Raw genomic sequence first — 17,795 nt, forward strand, 5'->3', positions numbered from 1 at the left:
GAATTTAATGATTCCGATTCCATTATCAATTTTGCTGATCAATTCTCATTGGGTGTGGTGGGGGGGGTGGGGGGTGGGGGGGGTGGAGCACTGTACTGTGAAAGTGAAACTTACGACACTTTATTAATTCCTGTCTCCTGTTGTGCACCTAATTTCCTTTCCCCTACCTTTGGAAACTTTTATTTGAGGGGGCAGGACGTTTGTTTCCCGCACCAGAAACCGGGCCCAGATGACACCTGGTGTTCACTCTGCTGCTAGATTCACAAGTGTCACTAAGTAGTGAATCAAATACGTGACATTCCTGTAAATGAACACACATGAACACATACTGTGGACAAATGTTGGAGTATATTGGAGGGATTCCACCCTTTTAAAGAAACAGAAGCTTTGACAGTGTTCCAGTGGACCTGGTGTCGTCTTTTTGGACAGTTTCTGCTTTAACACCATGTTGGCTACGTTCTAACCAAAACAATGCAGTGTTCGTGTGACGTCATCACGCATGCACAACAAAGGCAGAATTGATAAGCAGAATCGTTAAGCAGGCAAATGACTCCAAGGAATCAAGCTACTGGGAACCGGTTCTCAAAAAGAACCAGTTCTCGATTCCCATCCCTAGTTATGATAGATAAGTAGTTTCATATTTGACAAATCTGTTGATTATTTCTTTGAATAATGCTGATGAAAATGATGAAAAAGTGTTTCCTACAACTCAAGATGACATCCTCAAATGGTTTAGTCCACAGAAGTGTACTTTTTGGTAGGGAAACCAGAGTACAATTCAATGTCAAGAAACTGGAATTTTGTGTAAGTATTGGCTCAAATCAGTTGTTAAAGTTACTTCAATCCAGTTGTACAGTATTTACAGAATGTGCAGGATGTAGGATGTTTGTTTACTTCCTGTCCACAGCTCTGATGTCAGCAGGTTTTCACTGACATGTACCTGACTGTTCCTGATGATGACTTTTATTCTTCTGAATATTCCACGGCTCATGAGCCTCAGGTGCACTGTACTGAAAGGTTCTGTCGCCCTGGCAGAGCCTTGTGTTTCTGTTGTAAAATGGGTTCTTACCATGCACATACTGTGGAACACCGATAGAAATGTCTTCCGGACCAGGATCCTTGAGGCTCCGCCCACAAGTACAACCACCTTCCAGAGGAGGAGAGTCAGACATTAACAACAGGAGTGTAATATAATACAATATTATTAATATAAGATAACATAAAATAATATAATTAATGTAAAGTGCTTCACATATAAAAATCAGTAGCCCCCCATCACACACACACACACACACACACACACACCCTGCTGTCCATGTAACCAGTGTTCATATGCATAAATAACGGTACACAAACATGTTGAGCACAGGAGGACCATAAAACTGGAGGTGCTGTCTGCCCCCAGCAACCCCCCCGCCCAAGAGACAAGGGCTATTGACATCAGCTGGATCCATGACAAAATAAGCTCTATTCTGTGTGGGGGGCGGGGCTTGTTGTTTCTGGAACCAGTAGTTTCCAACAGGGTTCAGACTCATGGATGATGTGAAAGAGTGAAAAGTGTGGTGCACATCTTATCTCCACTGACACTCTGTGACAGATGCTGGAGAAGACATACGGACTCTGTCATGATCACTACTAGAACTTAAAAAAATAAATAAATGATGCATCTCCCAGGGTTCCCACAGGTTCAAACTTTTTAAGACCTTTTTAAGACACTTGGAACAAAATTTAATGCCTATTTCATGGTCATACTGGCAAAAATGTGTGACTCTTAGAATTTAGGAAAATATATTTATTTCCTCCAACACTTTGATTCCCACCGTTCAGAGTCATTTCTCACCGGGGCCAAAGTTGGAGATAACTGGTTCCTAATTTCAACATAAATTGTTGTGTTGGAACAGGTGGAACTGAGTCGACTAATGTTACTGTCTGTAGTTTGGACACATTTAACAGGTTTATGGAAACACAACTGAAGACCTACCAGATCAAATCTAACACCTTTGAAAGACTTTTTAAAGTATTAAATGCAGATTTGTAAATTCCAGACTTTAAAGACCCTGCAGGAACCCTGATCTCCAGAAGAAAATAAATGCATCATTTCTGGTGATATTTCATGAGCATGGTGTGGCATAAACATGGTACATGTGAATGTTCTGTGGCTGGTACGTGTCAGACCAACAGATGGAACCCAGATGGAACCCAGTGTACCCCTGTGGGACAGATGGAACCCAGATGGAGCCCTCTGGGACCGGGGACTGAGGTCTTACTATCATGTGGTTCAGTGAATCCACGCCGTCGCACGCCGCCGGATGCTTTTGTATCCTGGCTGCGATCCGAAGTCGTTAACGAGCAGTTCGGACTGGTGTCCGACACTGAACTTGTACCATGATCTTCTGTCTTCTGGCAGGACAAACGTGACCCTGCAGTGTCCTCTCTGACCTCTGACCCCGGCTCCTCCTCCTCACCCTCTCCCAGTATGTGCTCTGAGATCTGACTGGTACTGGATTCAGTCCAGGTCACAGGGTCAAAGTCACTGTGGTAGTCCAGCACCTCCTCCTCCTTCAGTCCATCTGAGGGTCCAACATCAGGAGAACCGCAGAGCTTCTGTTGGAGGAGCAGAGACACCAGACAGACCAGTCAAGGAACTCTGCAGCCACTGTTTAAACAAAGGCCAAGTGGAGAAATGGATGAAACTACCTGCACCAGGACCAGGTTCAGGCCAGGACCAGGACCAGGTTCAGGACCAGGACCAGGTCCAGCCAAAGTCTACTCAGTGTCATTCACTACAGTTTCACCTACTATTTACCCTCCTGCCAGACCCAGACCCAGACCCAGGCCTAGATCCAGGACCACTGCCTGCAGCAGTAGAATCCACCAGGCCCAGATCCAGGACCAGACACAGGCCCCGACCCAGGCCCAGACCCAGGCCAGGCCTAGATCCAGGACCACTGCCTGCAGCAGTAGAATCCGCCAGGCCCAGACTCAGACCCAGGCCAGACCCAGGCCCAGGCTCAGGCCCAGGCCCAGGCTCAGGCCCAGGCTCAGACCCAGGCCCAGACCCAGGCCCAGGCCCAGGCCTAGATCCAGGACCACTGCCTGCAGCAGTAGAATCCACCAGCCCAGGCCCAGGCTCAGACCCAGGCCCAGACCCAGGCCCAGGCCCAGACCCAGGCCCAGGCTCAGGCCCAGGCTCAGAACCCAGGCCCAGACCCAGGCCCAGGCTCAGACCCAGGCTCAGACCCAGGCTCAGACTCAGGCCCAGGCTCGACCCAGGCCAGACTGAACACCAGTAAGTGTGCGTCTGCTCCTGTCAGGCTGACCTTCACAGACCTCCTTTCTCCTGCTGTCCTGCTGATCCAACCTGTGTGATGCCAAATGAAATGTGCTTGGATCCTGTACAATGACAAATAAAGCTTCTTCTATATAATCTACTTTCAGTTTCAGCATTTGATACAGTATGTTTTCTGTAGTGAATTAAATATGGGCTATGATATTTGCACATCATTTCATCCTGTTTTTATTTCCATTTTACCATGTCCCAACTTTTTTGGAATTGGGAATTGTACAACATATCCAACGTACATTAAAAATAATGGCTTCTTTAATCTATTTTCCCACCTTTTCTCCTGTTTCCTCAGTAAATCCAGGCACAAGGTCGTCTAATCCCATCACATTAATCTTAAAGTCTGTGGTGGTGACACAAAGACACAGTGTATTAGAAAACAGGACTGATTCATGAACCCCGTCATGAAAACAGCTGAAGTGAACACTGTTCATCAAAACACTTTACATTCTCGAAAACATTCAGACACAAGTGTCAAAACAGACACAAACTCCAACAACTACTTTTTCATTTGAAGTGAATGTTCTTTGGTCTGACCTTCAGAAGAGGCTGAGCTCATTTCACTGCCAGAGTCGTTTGAATGACGGTCCACAGGAAAGAGTTCCTCCACAGACAGCGCCCCCCGCAGGCTGGAGGTAGAGGATGGTGAGCGCTGTGGACGACTGGGGCGGGCCTTCCTGTAGGTGGACACTGGGCTGTCTGGAGGTGAAGGGGGCGCAGAAGAACGACGGGGGGACGGAGAGAGAACAGCAGGGCTGGGGGGGTTCAGAGCTGCACCGGTCCATCCAAGAGGAGACCTATGGCGAGGAGGGGACGGGTCAGAGGGCGAAGGGCGCCGGGCAGACGCCACAGAAGACCCGATGACTTTATGACTCTGTCTGTTTGACGTCTGCGGGGGAGGAAACAACATTTGGATTTGAGGATGGTCCAGGTCCAACATGGACCCGTGTTCAGCAGCTTAGTTTAGTTCCACTGACAAGAGGTCATGTCAATATATACACCATATATACAATATATATGCACCATATATACACTATATACACACTACATATACACCATATATACACTACATATACACCATATATACACTATATGTACACCACATATACACTATATATACACCATATATACACTACATATACACCATATATACACTATATGTACACCACATATACACTACATATACACCATATACACTATATGTACACCACATATACACTAATATACACCATATATACACTACATATACACCATATATACACTATATGTACCCACATACACTATATATACACCATATATACACTACATAACACCATATAACACTATATGTACACCACATATACACTACATATACACCATATATACACTATATGTACACCACATATACACTATATATACACCATATATACACTACATATACACCATATATACACTATATGTACACCACATATACACTATATATACACCATATATACACTACATATACACCATATACACTACATATACACCATATATACACTATATATACACCACATATACACTATATATACACCATATATACACACCACATATACACTATATATACACCACATATACACACCACATATACGCTTTATATACACCACATATACACTATATACACACCACATATACATTATATATACACTACATATACGCTATATATACACCACATATACAATATATATACACCACATATACACTACATACACACCACATATACACCATATACACACCACATACACACCACATACACACTATATATACACCATATATACACACCACATATACACTATATATACACCACATATACACACCACATATACGCTTTATATACACCACATATACACTATATACACACCACATATACACTATATATACACTACATATACGCTATATATACACCACATATACAATATATATACACCACATATACACTACATACACACCACATATACACCATATACACACCACATACACACTATATATACACCATATACACACCACATATACACTATATATACACTACATATACACCATATATACACTATATACACACCATATATACACTAAATACACACCATATATACACTAAATACACACCACATATACACTATATATACACCACATATACACTATATATACACCATATACACACTATATACACACCACATATACACTATATATATATATATATATATATATATATATATATATATACACACACACACATATACACACACACATATATGTATATATACACATACACACACATTATATATACACACCATATATACACTACATATACACCATATATATACACTATATACAAATCATGTATACACACCATATATTCACTACATATACACTACATATCACCAACTATATATATATATATATATATATATATATATATACACACACACACATACATACACACACACACTACATATGCACCATATACACACCACATATACACTATATATACACTACATATACACCATATATACACTACATATACACTATATACACGCCATATATGCACTACATATACACCATATATACACTACATATACACTATATATACACTGTATATGCACCATTTATACACTACATATACACTATATATATACTATATACACACCATATATACACTACATATACAATATATATACACTACTTACACACCATGTATACACTATATATACACTAACCCTAACCCTATATAGAAGACCCATACACTCTCCGTCCCACAGCCCCACTCTTCTTCTCTGCCTACAGCAGCAGCCCAATGTTCTGTCCCTTTTCACTCCCCATATCGATTCACTCCACACCCTGGTTTACAAATCTGTCCCATTCACTCCATCAAAACATGCAGAACCCCTCAGCCAGCAGGACGCCCCCCGTCAAGGACTAGGGTGGACTCCCAGGTCCTGCGGCCCCTGGTACAGACATGAGCGGATCCAAACTCATCACTCTGGTGCTGCTGAATGTTCGACCTGTTACCAACAAATCCTTCATTTTAAATGACTTCTTCCGTTCTAAACACCTGGATTTCCTGTTGCTCACAGACACTTGACAGAGGGATGTGGACCTATGACATGAATGAACTGTGTCCACCTGGGATTTGCTGAATATAAGACAACAGGACCAGATTTAGGAATATTAGGCTGATTTGTGCAGGACATTTCTTGCAGTGTATGGTTCTTACCTTGTCTGTGGCTCTCGTAGAAGCAGCTGTTCCTGGTCTTCTGGTGTGGTGTGTTGAACCTTCAGACTCCTCCAACAGTCTCTTCATGTCCTCCTCATCACTGTCCACACTCACTCCACTCACTCCTCTTGCTGACGGTGTCACTCCAACCACAGGCACTGAAGCGTCATCAGATGGGGGCATGGCACCAGACTGGTTTCTTTTTGGACCCGCGGTCACAGCAGATCTAGCTGTTGTGTTCTTGAGGAATGGTCTCTTGTCCAGACTGTGGTCAGGGCTGAACCGGGCTGACAGAACCGTGGCAGCCTCAGCTGACTGGGCTCCTGCTGCTGACACGCCCAGGTCATGCCTGCTTCGCTTACTTCTAGAGCTGCGGTTCTCGGTTTGTGCAAGCGGACTTAAGGCAGAACTCTGGGAACTATGGTGAGAAGACGCCAGATATCTGTCCAAAAAGATGAAGATATGAAGATAAACATGAACATTGACTGCAGTAGGTAACTGAGGGCTTCCCTACGTTTCCTCTATGTTGCAGTTGCACTCATGGCATTTGGGGTTTTGGTATTATTTGAGTACAAACTCCATATTTTATATCAGTACAGTATTGATTTTAAAAACACAAAGCTTGAAGATTTAGACATAACACTCAAGACAGCAAAAGAAAAAGACTCATTTGCAGGGTTTGTACACATTTTTCAAGGTCAAATTCAAGCACTTTTGAGGGTCATTTTCTAATTTTCCAGCCCAGCCCCTTATATCTACAGGAATACATCTACTCAGGATAATTTATTTTAAGTTTTTATCACAATGATGTACGTTGCATTATGTATAAACATCTAAAGTTATATTTCAAAACAGCAAAAAGTTAAGAAATGAAAGGAGAACACAAAGTTTAATCCACAAAAAGGGAAGGTACTTGGTGTTCTTCAGACACACTGGAACCAAAGAGACAAAGATAAAATATAAGAGAATCATAACAAGATACAAATGGACCTCGCGTAAACCTGAGAGTACCGCTAATTTAGTTTTTTTTTTACATGTATCTACACATATCACCTCTGTAAGGAGCTTTGGCCTTCCATCTAACCTAGACCTGACCCACTTTATATTACAAATGCATAAATGCATCCCATCACAGAGTCAGAATTACAAATACTTTCAAGCACTGAAACTCAAATTCAAGCACTTTTCAGACCTTAAAAACACAACATTGAAATTCAAGCACTTCCAAGGATTTAAGCACCCATACCAACCCTGCACATGGGCTTTGATGATCAAAGTATCTGAAAAATTCCAACACACTCGAAGTACTGGCAGGGTGTGATTTGTCATAAAAACAGAAGAAGGGGTCTTTTTTTAATCATGAAAAAACAACAAATCAACAGGTAGGTAACGGTGGGCCTTATTACACATCCAGCAGTTGAACATTCATCTTTAATGCAAGTGTTTAATATCTATCTATCTATCTATCTATCTATATAGACAGATAGATATACAGATATATATAGATAGATATAAATATATGTCCCTCTCTCTCTCTCTTTCTCTGTCTCTCTCTCTGTTTCTCTCTGTCCCTCTCTCTCTCTTTCACTCTCTTTCTCTCTCTCTCTCTTTGTCTCTTTCTCTCTGTCTCCCTCTCTCCCTCGCTCTCTCTTTCTCTCTCTCTCTGTCTCCCTCTCTCTCACTCTCTCTGTCTCTCTCTTTCTCTCTCTCTGTCTCCCTCTTTCTTTCTCTCTCTCCGTCTCTCTCTCTTTCTCTCTCTCTCTCTCTCCCTCTCTCTCTCTGTCTCTCTTTCTCTGTCTCCCTCTCTCTCTGTCTCTCTGTTTCTCTCTCTCCGTCTCTCTCTCTTTCTCTCTCTCTCTCTCTCTCTCTCTCTCTGTCTCTCTTTCTCTGTCTCCCTCTCTCTCTCTCTCCCTCTCCTCTCTCTCCCTCCTCATCTTTCTCTGTCCCTCCCCCCTCTCTCTCTGTCTCTCTCTCTCTCACTGTATACAGCCTGTACGGCTGCAGGTCCCAATGTTAATACCGATATGTCGGACTGTGGGAGTAAATGCTTTTAACTGTTTTTAACTTCATTTCCCATCATAGATATACTGGTACTGCACTTCTGTGACTGTAAGGCTATTGTATTCCAAAATGACTAAATACTGGTCCTATTAACTTGCTGAGATATTTAATGTGTAGACGGGACTATTCCTCAACTGTAGGAACCAAAGTGAACAGATACAAACATCTACATTTGTCAGAATCATGTCGATACACACACAGACGCTCTGAGACCTTCCAGTATTATGATTATGACATAGATGTTATTGCACTTGGTTCTGCAATTCTTTAATCCTGTTCTACATTATTTAATTTATTTAAATAAAAAAGTGATTTTTATTTCTGTTTGAACTTTGTTAATAAAAACTGATCATGGCACATATGACCAACATAAACTGACGTAAACTGGTGTAAACTGATGTACACCAATGTATACCTACACCTGGGCTCTAGTCTCTACCCGGGTTCTGGTCTGAACCTGGATTCTGGTCTGTACCTGGGTTCCGGCCTGTGCTGAACTGGGCTTTTGCTGAGCGTTGCAGATGTTGGAGCTTTCTTCAGAAACCTACTCCGTCCTCCTTCCATAGATTTCTGAGGTTGAACAGAGGAGAGTTCAGCTCAAACAGAATGAGGATCCACTTGGACAGCGATAACATACTGCATCACTTTGCATCATCTCCTTCCTTGGTTTACCGGGGCTGAACCCCCTTTCCTCCATGGTTACCTCAGTGCCAGTAGATCCCAGGACGCCCACAGCTCCCTCAGAATCAGAAGTGACTGAAGGGTCATTCAGGTCTGAGGTTAGAGCCTTTGGGGGAACAGATGTGCCCTTCACTACACTGTCCTAAAGGACAAACCAAATATGGGTCAATGTTAGTGAACGGGATGTAAGTTCAATATAATATGATACTCCACCACCTTTGGATTAACACACATATAGTGCTTTTTACTGATTGGTGACATGGATCCTTTGACAGACATGCATGTTAATATCGTTCACATATGACAAAATATGTTATTTAACAGTGTGAAGATTTATTTGGACCAAACAAATATCCAAATGTACAGTAAAACCACATTTTTCAGTTAGACATTTATTATCTTTTTAGTCTAACCACTGGTTTTATGTCCCACATGGTAAGGTCTAATAGTACTGGTCTACATGTAAAATACTTCCAGGATAAACGTAGTTAAACTTTACCAAATTTGAGTCACTAATAAAGAAAAATTAAGTCCAAAATGCTAGTTGGTTGTAGTTTCCAAGATACAGTCTTGGTCCAAAATGTGAAATTCTGAGAATTAATGAGAGAATGGGAGACAGCTGGAGAGACAGAAGACAGCTCAGAAAGACGGCAACCGGGGCAGTCTGGCTCAGCACCCCAAACTGGGCCTCCTGTGAAAGAGGACCCAAACAAGCTACGGAACAAACTAAGGAGAGATACCCCGAGGGGAGCCCGAGAAGGGGGGAGGTAAGCACCACAGCCGGACAGCTACAAGGTTAACGAACAACAGCAATGGACAAATGTTGATGAGCCGAGAGTGTTGTTTATGTGGAAAGATCTCCAAGAACGAGAGAGGCCAAACGATCCGCCAAACGAAGGCAAAATGCAAGGAGCAAGTGCAACCACCACAATGCACAGGTCTATGATCTTCTCCCCAACCCATCCAACCTGCACTGCTGAGGGTTGGCTGAATCACCATCATGCCCCCTTTGCCAGAAGAGGGGGACCATTGAGCACATCTTGAGTTGCTGCCCAAAAGCTCTGGGAGTAGGCTGTTACCGCTGGCGGCATGACCAGAAGCTTAAAACCATTGCGGACACCACTTGCTGTGCTGTCACCACCTGTCGAAGGTCCCAACCCAGGAAGCATACCATCAGCTTCATTAGAGCGGGAGAGAAGCCAAGAACTGCCTCTGAAACATTAGGGTAGTGATGGGGATGAGACCGCCTATGTTGAGACCGAGTCAAGACCAACTGTTTGAAGGGTCGAGACTGAGTCAAGACCGAGTCTTTCCGGAGTCGAGACCGAGACGAGACCAAGACCATAAAAACAAGTCAGTTTTTATAACCATGATTAAATATCAGCCCAGTTAATAATCAACAGTTAGGTCTACAGACTAAGACAGACTGGGAACTGTTTATAGGAAAAGTCTGGCACACTCTTTTCTACTTAACCTCTTTATATGGACTTTTTTACTATCATTAAAAAATCCCTACCATATGCATCATCTTCTGCCAATTTTTCAAAACTGCGTCAACAGCACTGCTCTGTCATCAACATGTTAACCCAACACCGATTTCCGGACACATTTACTTTCTGCAGATTTCACACTGAACTGTCTGGAACACACTGAAGAGGCAGAACCATGGCTCTGCAACCAGGTCCTTGGATACTTTCTAGGATTAAACTTGGAAGAAGGTGGGCCATTGATATTAATCATCATCAGGCTGACATACAGGGGTTGGACAAAATAATGGAAACACCTTAAAAAATCAACAAAATATAATTTAATATGGTGTAGGTCCGCCTTTTGCGGCAAATACAGCCTCAATTCTCCGAGGTATTGATTCATACAACTTGTGAATTGTTTCCAAAGGAATTTTAAGCCATTCTTCAGTTAGAATACCCTCCAACTCTTTTAGAGACAATGGCGGTGGAAATCGACGTCTTACTTCAATCAATCAATCAATCAATAAACTTTATTGTCATTGTACTCCATGTTACAATGAAATTTGTGCAGGCCTCCCCCCCCAGTGCAATTCAGCATAAACAAGATAAAAACACATAGTATATAAATAAGACTTAAAAAAATATAGTGATAATAAAAATCTTGAAATAAATATTTAAACAAGACAGTTAAAAAACTTAAAGGCTTTAAAAGTTTAAAAGTTTAAAAAGGCAGTACCCCAAGTTTACTTATTTAAAAGCCTTATAGCCCAGGGATAAAAAGTGTCTCTGAGCCGGTTTGTTCTACTCCCTAGAGCCCGATACCTCCTCCCTGAGGGTAGGGGGTTGAAGAGGCACCGGCCAGGGTGGGATGTGTCTAGCAAGATGTTCCTTGCCCTCTTCAACCCCCTAGAGTTTGCAATGTCCTCCAGGGAGGGCAGGGGGCAGCCGATGATGTTTTGTGCTGCCTTTATGACCCCCTGCAGAGCTTTTTTGTCCTTGGCCGTGCAGCCGGCATACCACACTGTGACACAGTATGTCAGTACACTTTCCACAGTGGAGCGGTAAAAAGTCTGTAGCAGATTCACATCCAGGTGGCATTTTTTTTAGTAGTCTTAAAAAGTACAGTCTTTGCTGCGCTTTGCCGACTACTGCAGCTGTATTCGTGTGCCACCTGAGGTCATCTGCTACATGTACACCCAGGTATCGGAAAGAGGAGACCCTTTCCACACAGACACCATCTATCTGCAGTGGGGCGGGGTCTGCTCTGTTCCTCCTCCAGTCCATCACCATCTCCTTAGTTTTGCTTGTGTTCAGATGCAGGTTGTTCACTGAACTCCAAGCTACAAGTCTCTGGACCTCCTCCCTGTACGCTGTCTCGTCGTCCCTGGAGATGAGACCCACCACAACGGTGTCGTCAGCGAATTTAACCAGGATGTTGGAGTCATACAAGGGGGTACAGTCATACGTGTACAGTGTGTACAGGAATGGGCTCAGGACACAGCCCTGAGGGGAGCCCGTGCTGAGTGTACGGGTGGAGGATGTATGGGGCCCCACCCTCACTGTCTGTGGTCGCTCCGTCAGAAAGCTATTAATCCACTTACAGATGAGTGGTGGGAAGTCCAGGTCAGTCAGCTTCTTGAAGAGTATGTTCGGCAAAATGGTGTTAAATGCCGAACTATAGTCAACAAAAAGCATCCTCACATAGCTGCCCAGGTTTTCCCCATGACTCGCAGCAGCATGGAGAACAGTGGAGACTGCATCAGCTGTTGACCTATTTTTCCTGTATGCGAACTGATGCTGGTCAAAGTTCTGAGGGAGGCAGGACTTAAGATGGTGCAGAACTAGCCTCTCAAAACACTTCATAACCACAGACGTAAGTGCCACCGGTCTGTAGTCATTCAGGCTGTCTATGGTGCTTTTCTTGGGGACAGGAATGATGGTGGCTGTTTTCAGGCAGGATGGGACGGTGGCCTCTTTTAGGGAGATGTTAAAAATCCTCGTTAGGACCCCTGACAGCTGGTCTGCGCAGGCCTTCAGTACTTTCCCAAGTACCCCATCCGGTCCTGTGGCTTTGTGTGGGTTTACAGCTTTCAGGGCCCCTCTCACCTGATGTTCCTGCAGCTCCAGCGGATGAGTGCTGGAGGGCTGCGTGGTCGGAGGAGCAAAATGGGATCCCTCTGCCTCGAAGCGGGTAAAAAAGATGTTTAACTCCTCTGCCAACGAGGCATCGGCATTTGCTACCTCCGACGAGCTGCCCTTATAGTTGGTTAAGTGCTGTAAACCCTGCCACACTTGCCTTGTGTTGTTGTCAGCCAGTTGTCTCTCCACCTTCCTCTTGTAGTCCCTCTTTGCGTCTCTGATCCCCCTTCTCAGATTTGCCCTGGCCTCAGTGTACCGGTCTCGGTCCCCAGCTTTAAAAGCAGAGTCTCTTGCCTTCAGCAGTGACCGCACCCCCCCAGTCATCCAGGGTTTCTCATTCCTGAACACCCTAATCTGTTTATTCACAGTAACATTGTCTGTACAAGTTTTGATGTAAAATAAAACAGTCTCAGTGTGTTCATTAAGATCCAAGTGATCAAAGACAGTCCAATCTGTGTTATCAAAGCAGTCCTGCAGCTGGCTGAGTGCTCCTTCAGGCCAGGTTTTGATAGTTTTCCTGGCTGGTTTCATTCTTATCCTTGATGGTTTATAAGCAGGAACGCCGAGCAGGGAGATGTGGTCTGACAAGCCTAGATGTGGAAAGGGAATAATTCTGTATGCGTCCTTCAGGTTACAATAAATTCGGTCCAGTATATTCCTACCCCTGGTGGGTCCTTTGACATATTGCACAAACTTGGGGAAAACTGTTTTTAAACAAGCCTGGTTAAAATCACCAGCCACGATGAAAGCTCCGTCGGGATGATTACTTGAATCTCTAAAACTGACCATAAATGCTCAATAATGTTGAGGTCTGGGGACTGTGCCGGCCATACGAGATGCTCAACTTCATTAGAATGTTCCTCATGCCATTCTTTAACAATTCTAGCTGTATGGATTGGGGCATTATCATCTTGAGGTGAAGGTGTTTCCATTATTTTGTCCAACCCCTTTACGTTTATTCTGCCTTTCTCATTCAAATTTCCAATAATCACACATCTTTCAATGACATGTGCAGTGACCTGTCAATCAGCTGGGATGGCACTGGCACCTGAGGTGTCCAATCAGGTTCCAGAGGTGGCCAGCGCTACTTAGTCCTCATGCCTAAAGTTAACCAATCTAATCAATGAAGGCAGCGAGTACTAGCCAATTAGAAGCAGAGCAGGGCGGGGCATGGCTTCACCATTCTAGAGGGAAAAGTGGGCAGTTTGGCTGCAGGTACTACTGAATGGATTTTTTTGTTAACATGAACATTAAAAAAAATCTGGTCTCAAGGACTCGCTCTGAAATTACAAGTCCTTCTCCTCCCACTGTGATCTGAGACCGAGTCAAGACCAAGTCCTTGAAGGGTCAAGTCCGAGATGAGACCAAGAAAGCAGAAAATGGTCTCGAGATCAGTCTGGAGTCCAAGACCGTACTCGAGTACTACAACACTACTGCTATTACTATTACTACTACTACTACTATGCACAGGGCTTCTCAACACTGCACAGGACTGGCAGCAGTCAGTGGACCAAGGCAGGCAACTTAAGTTCCCCCAGCATGTAGCCAAGGCCACCCTCAGACCTGACATTGTATTGGTGTCACAGGCAACAAAGAACATTGTCATGCTGGAGCTAACGGTGCCATGGAAGGAGCAGCTGGATGAGGCATACGAGCATAAGAGGGACAAGTACCAGGACCTAGTCAGCGACTGCCACAGACAAGGCTGGAAAGCCAGATGCTTGCCTGTGGAGGTAAGGTGCAGAGGCTTTGCAGGTCAGTCCCTCTGCAGGGCCTACACTGCACTCGGCATGACAGGTGAAAGGAGGAGAGCCTTCTCTAACAGCACAGAGGGGGCACAGAAAGCCTCTGGATGGCTCTGGATAAACAGAGCTGATGTGTGGGTGAGCTGCCGGGGCACATGCTGAGGCCGGATCAACCTCAGTAGGGTCGCCTGAGTGAGGGTATCTGATGTTCGACAGACCCGAAACCCCTGATGACCTCAGGATGGGCACTGACATCGCATCAGAAGATGTATCATATCAACTACTCCAAAGGAATATTAGTGTCAGATCTACTTCAAACACTGTCTGCACATGACAATACATGGACTGTACAGATTCTATCAGTGGAACATTTATACATCTATTGGATAAATGGACACAAACCAACATATATGTATATATACATGAGCTAAACAGCACTCTGGTCATTAGTTTTCTGATTCATCTGATAAAGTATGTAAGATTTAACACATTTATTGTCTGACACAGATATTTTCTAAGAAATTCTAAGAAAAGAAAACATTTGAAATTGTAGAACTGTAGAGCAGTGTATAGGTTTTTCTTCCATTCATTGTGTTCAGGACCTAGACCTCCAACTTCTACTTTAAAGTAGTAAAAGACCTCAGTTCTACAATTCAGATATTAATAATAATAGTTTAACGGATAAACTCACTGTGCTTGTTGGTGTTAATAATAATAGTATAATAGATAAACTCACTGTGTTTGTTGGTCTTTTCCTGGTCAACAGCAGAGCTTCGGCTCGTTCCAGAGCTGTGCTTCGTCCTCCTCGCTTCCACATCTCTAAACTGATGCTAATTCTGACACTTGACCCTCGGTGTAACTTCAGAAACCTCCGAATTCCCTTGTTCTCTGTCACCAAAACCTGCACCTTGGTTTAACACTAGTATCAGTGTTTTAGCTGGAAATGAACATATGATGGTTCTATTCCTTGACGCTAATGTTGCTAACGTTAGCTAATGTTGCTAACGTTAGCTAATGTTGCTAACGTTAGCTTGCTAACTCCAGACCCATCATGAATCTATCGTTCCTGCTGAATCCTGCTTTAATCTCCTATATTTCATCATCAGTCAGGTTGGTATAATACCCATTTTTGAGAATCTAGTGAAGACTTCGGCGTCCCCTGTTTCCATGGAACCGGGTTCTTCTTCTTCTTGCAGTTTAGTCCAACTTCCTGTCCCCGCTCGGCTGTAGCGCCACCAACTGTTTTTTGTATGTATTTACTTTTTAATTCGAAGCAGAACATATATGTTGAATCAAGGATAAACAGGAACAGTGTACCCATGTATGTTTGTTATCAATTTTATGTTTTTGTTAATTTTTTATACTACATTTACTATATACATTTTAGAGTACTTTTCAATGACATTATTGATAAAATAGAGGAATGGCTGCATTTCATTTGAGGTCCATGTGTTTGAGAACAGAAAATATACCAGGTACAGAAGGAGAAGATGCAGAGTGAACAGGAGGCAGACACAAGGGGGTTAAGGGGACAGACGGAAATCTGCCCCCAGATGAGGACACCCAGGGTGGAAAAAAGGAGGAGGAGGAGGAGGAGGAGGAGGAGGAGGAGGAGGAGGAGGAGGAGGAGGAGGAGGCTACTCTGAGGAGCTGATGAAGGACAAGAATCACAGCTGGAAAAAAAACAGCCCGACAAAGGGTCCAGCTGGACACATTTAAATATAATAGACAGAGGTGGGTAGTAACGTGTTACATTTACTAAAGTAACTTTTTTTTTTTTTTTTACATAAATTGTACTTTTAAGAGTACTTTTAATACAACATGCTTTTTACTTTCACTCGAGTATATTTATGAAGAAGAAACGCTACTTCTACTCCGTTACAATGGCGTACATTCTGCTTGTTACTTTTATTTTTGGTCATTTGTTAATGCACGAACCATTTGTTTTGTTTTGTTTTGTTTTGTTTTGTTTTGTTTTGTTTGTTTTGTTTTGTTTTGTAAGAAAGACTTCCGCCAAAAAACTCACATGACCGTGTTTCACCAGCCACTAGCTACGTTTGATGTAGCACCAACTAGGTTTGACTCCATACCACCAATCAAATGTAGCCTGGCAGTCACATGACAGCTTGGTTCTGGTTTCACACAGGAGCAGAGTGAGCACACTGGAGCACAAACACAGGAGTGGACAGCAGCAACGGATCAAACAACAGGCTGTGATTTGGATTTAGACGAGGCAGAAGATGTGGAGCACCTCCCAGGACCAGCTCCTGGCATAGACCACATAGGCGGTGGCCTAGGGCGCCAACCTCTGGAGGGGGTGGCACCGGTAGGCAAAAAAATAAAATTAAATAAAATAATAGTAATGATAACTACAAGCACTTGGACAGCGCAGACCTCCACCAAGGCAGATCAGTGCCCCCCCTACCCCACCCCCAATCACCACCGAAATGTAATCATATGTTCCTTGTGCCAGTATCAACATTTCCTGAAATTTTCATCCAAATCTGTCCATAACTTTGTGAGTCATCTTGCACACAGACAGACAAACAGACAGACAGACAAACAGACAGAAAAACCAATGCCAAAGCAAAAACAGAACCTCCTTGGTGGAGGTAATTATAGTAAAAAGAGAAATACTAGTACTGATAATGTGATAATTTCTCATTAACTGTCTTAAAAACAAAGAAATGAAAAAACAAAACAACCCCCTGCCCCGTAATTTCTCAGGTGAACTCTCCCAGACCTGGTGCAAACTGCACATGTGCGTGAGTGACAGAGACAACAGAGCTGAAAGACAGAATCAGACAGGTGTAGAACTGAGCATCCAGGTAAAGGTTGGAGAGTTTATCAGAATGAAAAGGCCTTCCAAGGCCTTAGCTGCACAGTTTAGATGAGGAGAGGAGGCAGAAAAGTAATCCAATTACAGAGGTATGGAACTTTTTATAAGGTTAAAAAACTTTTGATGTTACTAGCTACAGCTAGCTGAATTGAAATGAAGCAAAATTGATGAATAATGGTACTGTAGGTGATTAAGATATGAGATATCTGCTAAGGTGTGGTTTACTGCTGCTGAACTGGGTCATATATGTTTATATATGGTTCATATATGTTTCTATCTGGTTTATATA

The 17,795-nt window shown here is 43.3% G+C and overlaps 1 protein-coding gene across 1 annotated transcript; it reads right to left on the bottom strand.

Annotated features, from left to right (window-relative positions):
• Nucleotides 1–1,571: 1,571 nt before the first annotated feature.
• Nucleotides 1,572–15,783, bottom strand: c4h19orf44 (chromosome 4 C19orf44 homolog). The gene is made up of 9 exons (XM_030131647.1): nucleotides 15,404–15,783; nucleotides 9,337–9,456; nucleotides 9,073–9,203; nucleotides 6,573–7,014; nucleotides 3,881–4,232; nucleotides 3,619–3,686; nucleotides 2,234–2,604; nucleotides 2,143–2,192; nucleotides 1,572–1,600 (listed from the first exon to the last, which is right to left on the bottom strand). Exons 1-9 carry the CDS (start codon nucleotides 15,482–15,484, stop codon nucleotides 1,572–1,574), a joined length of 1,644 nt encoding a protein of 547 aa, XP_029987507.1. The 5' UTR covers nucleotides 15,485–15,783.
• Between the last annotated feature and the right edge of the window lie 2,012 nt (nucleotides 15,784–17,795).

This window comes from Sphaeramia orbicularis, chromosome 4 (genome assembly GCF_902148855.1).
Source record: "Sphaeramia orbicularis chromosome 4, fSphaOr1.1, whole genome shotgun sequence".
Lineage (NCBI taxonomy): Eukaryota > Metazoa > Chordata > Actinopteri > Kurtiformes > Apogonidae > Sphaeramia > Sphaeramia orbicularis.

Coding starts and splice junctions, on each gene's coding strand:
- c4h19orf44 (XM_030131647.1), bottom strand. CDS start 15,484: ATGTGGAAGCGAGGAGGACGAAGCACAGCTCTGGAACGAGCCGAAGCT. Junction 2,605..3,618: donor CTGAGGAAACAGGAGAAAAG/GTGGGAAAATAG, acceptor CTCCTCCAACAG/AAGCTCTGCGGTTCTCCTGA. Junction 1,601..2,142: donor CAGCCACAGAACATTCACAT/GTACCATGTTTA, acceptor TGTCTTCTCCAG/CATCTGTCACAGAGTGTCAG.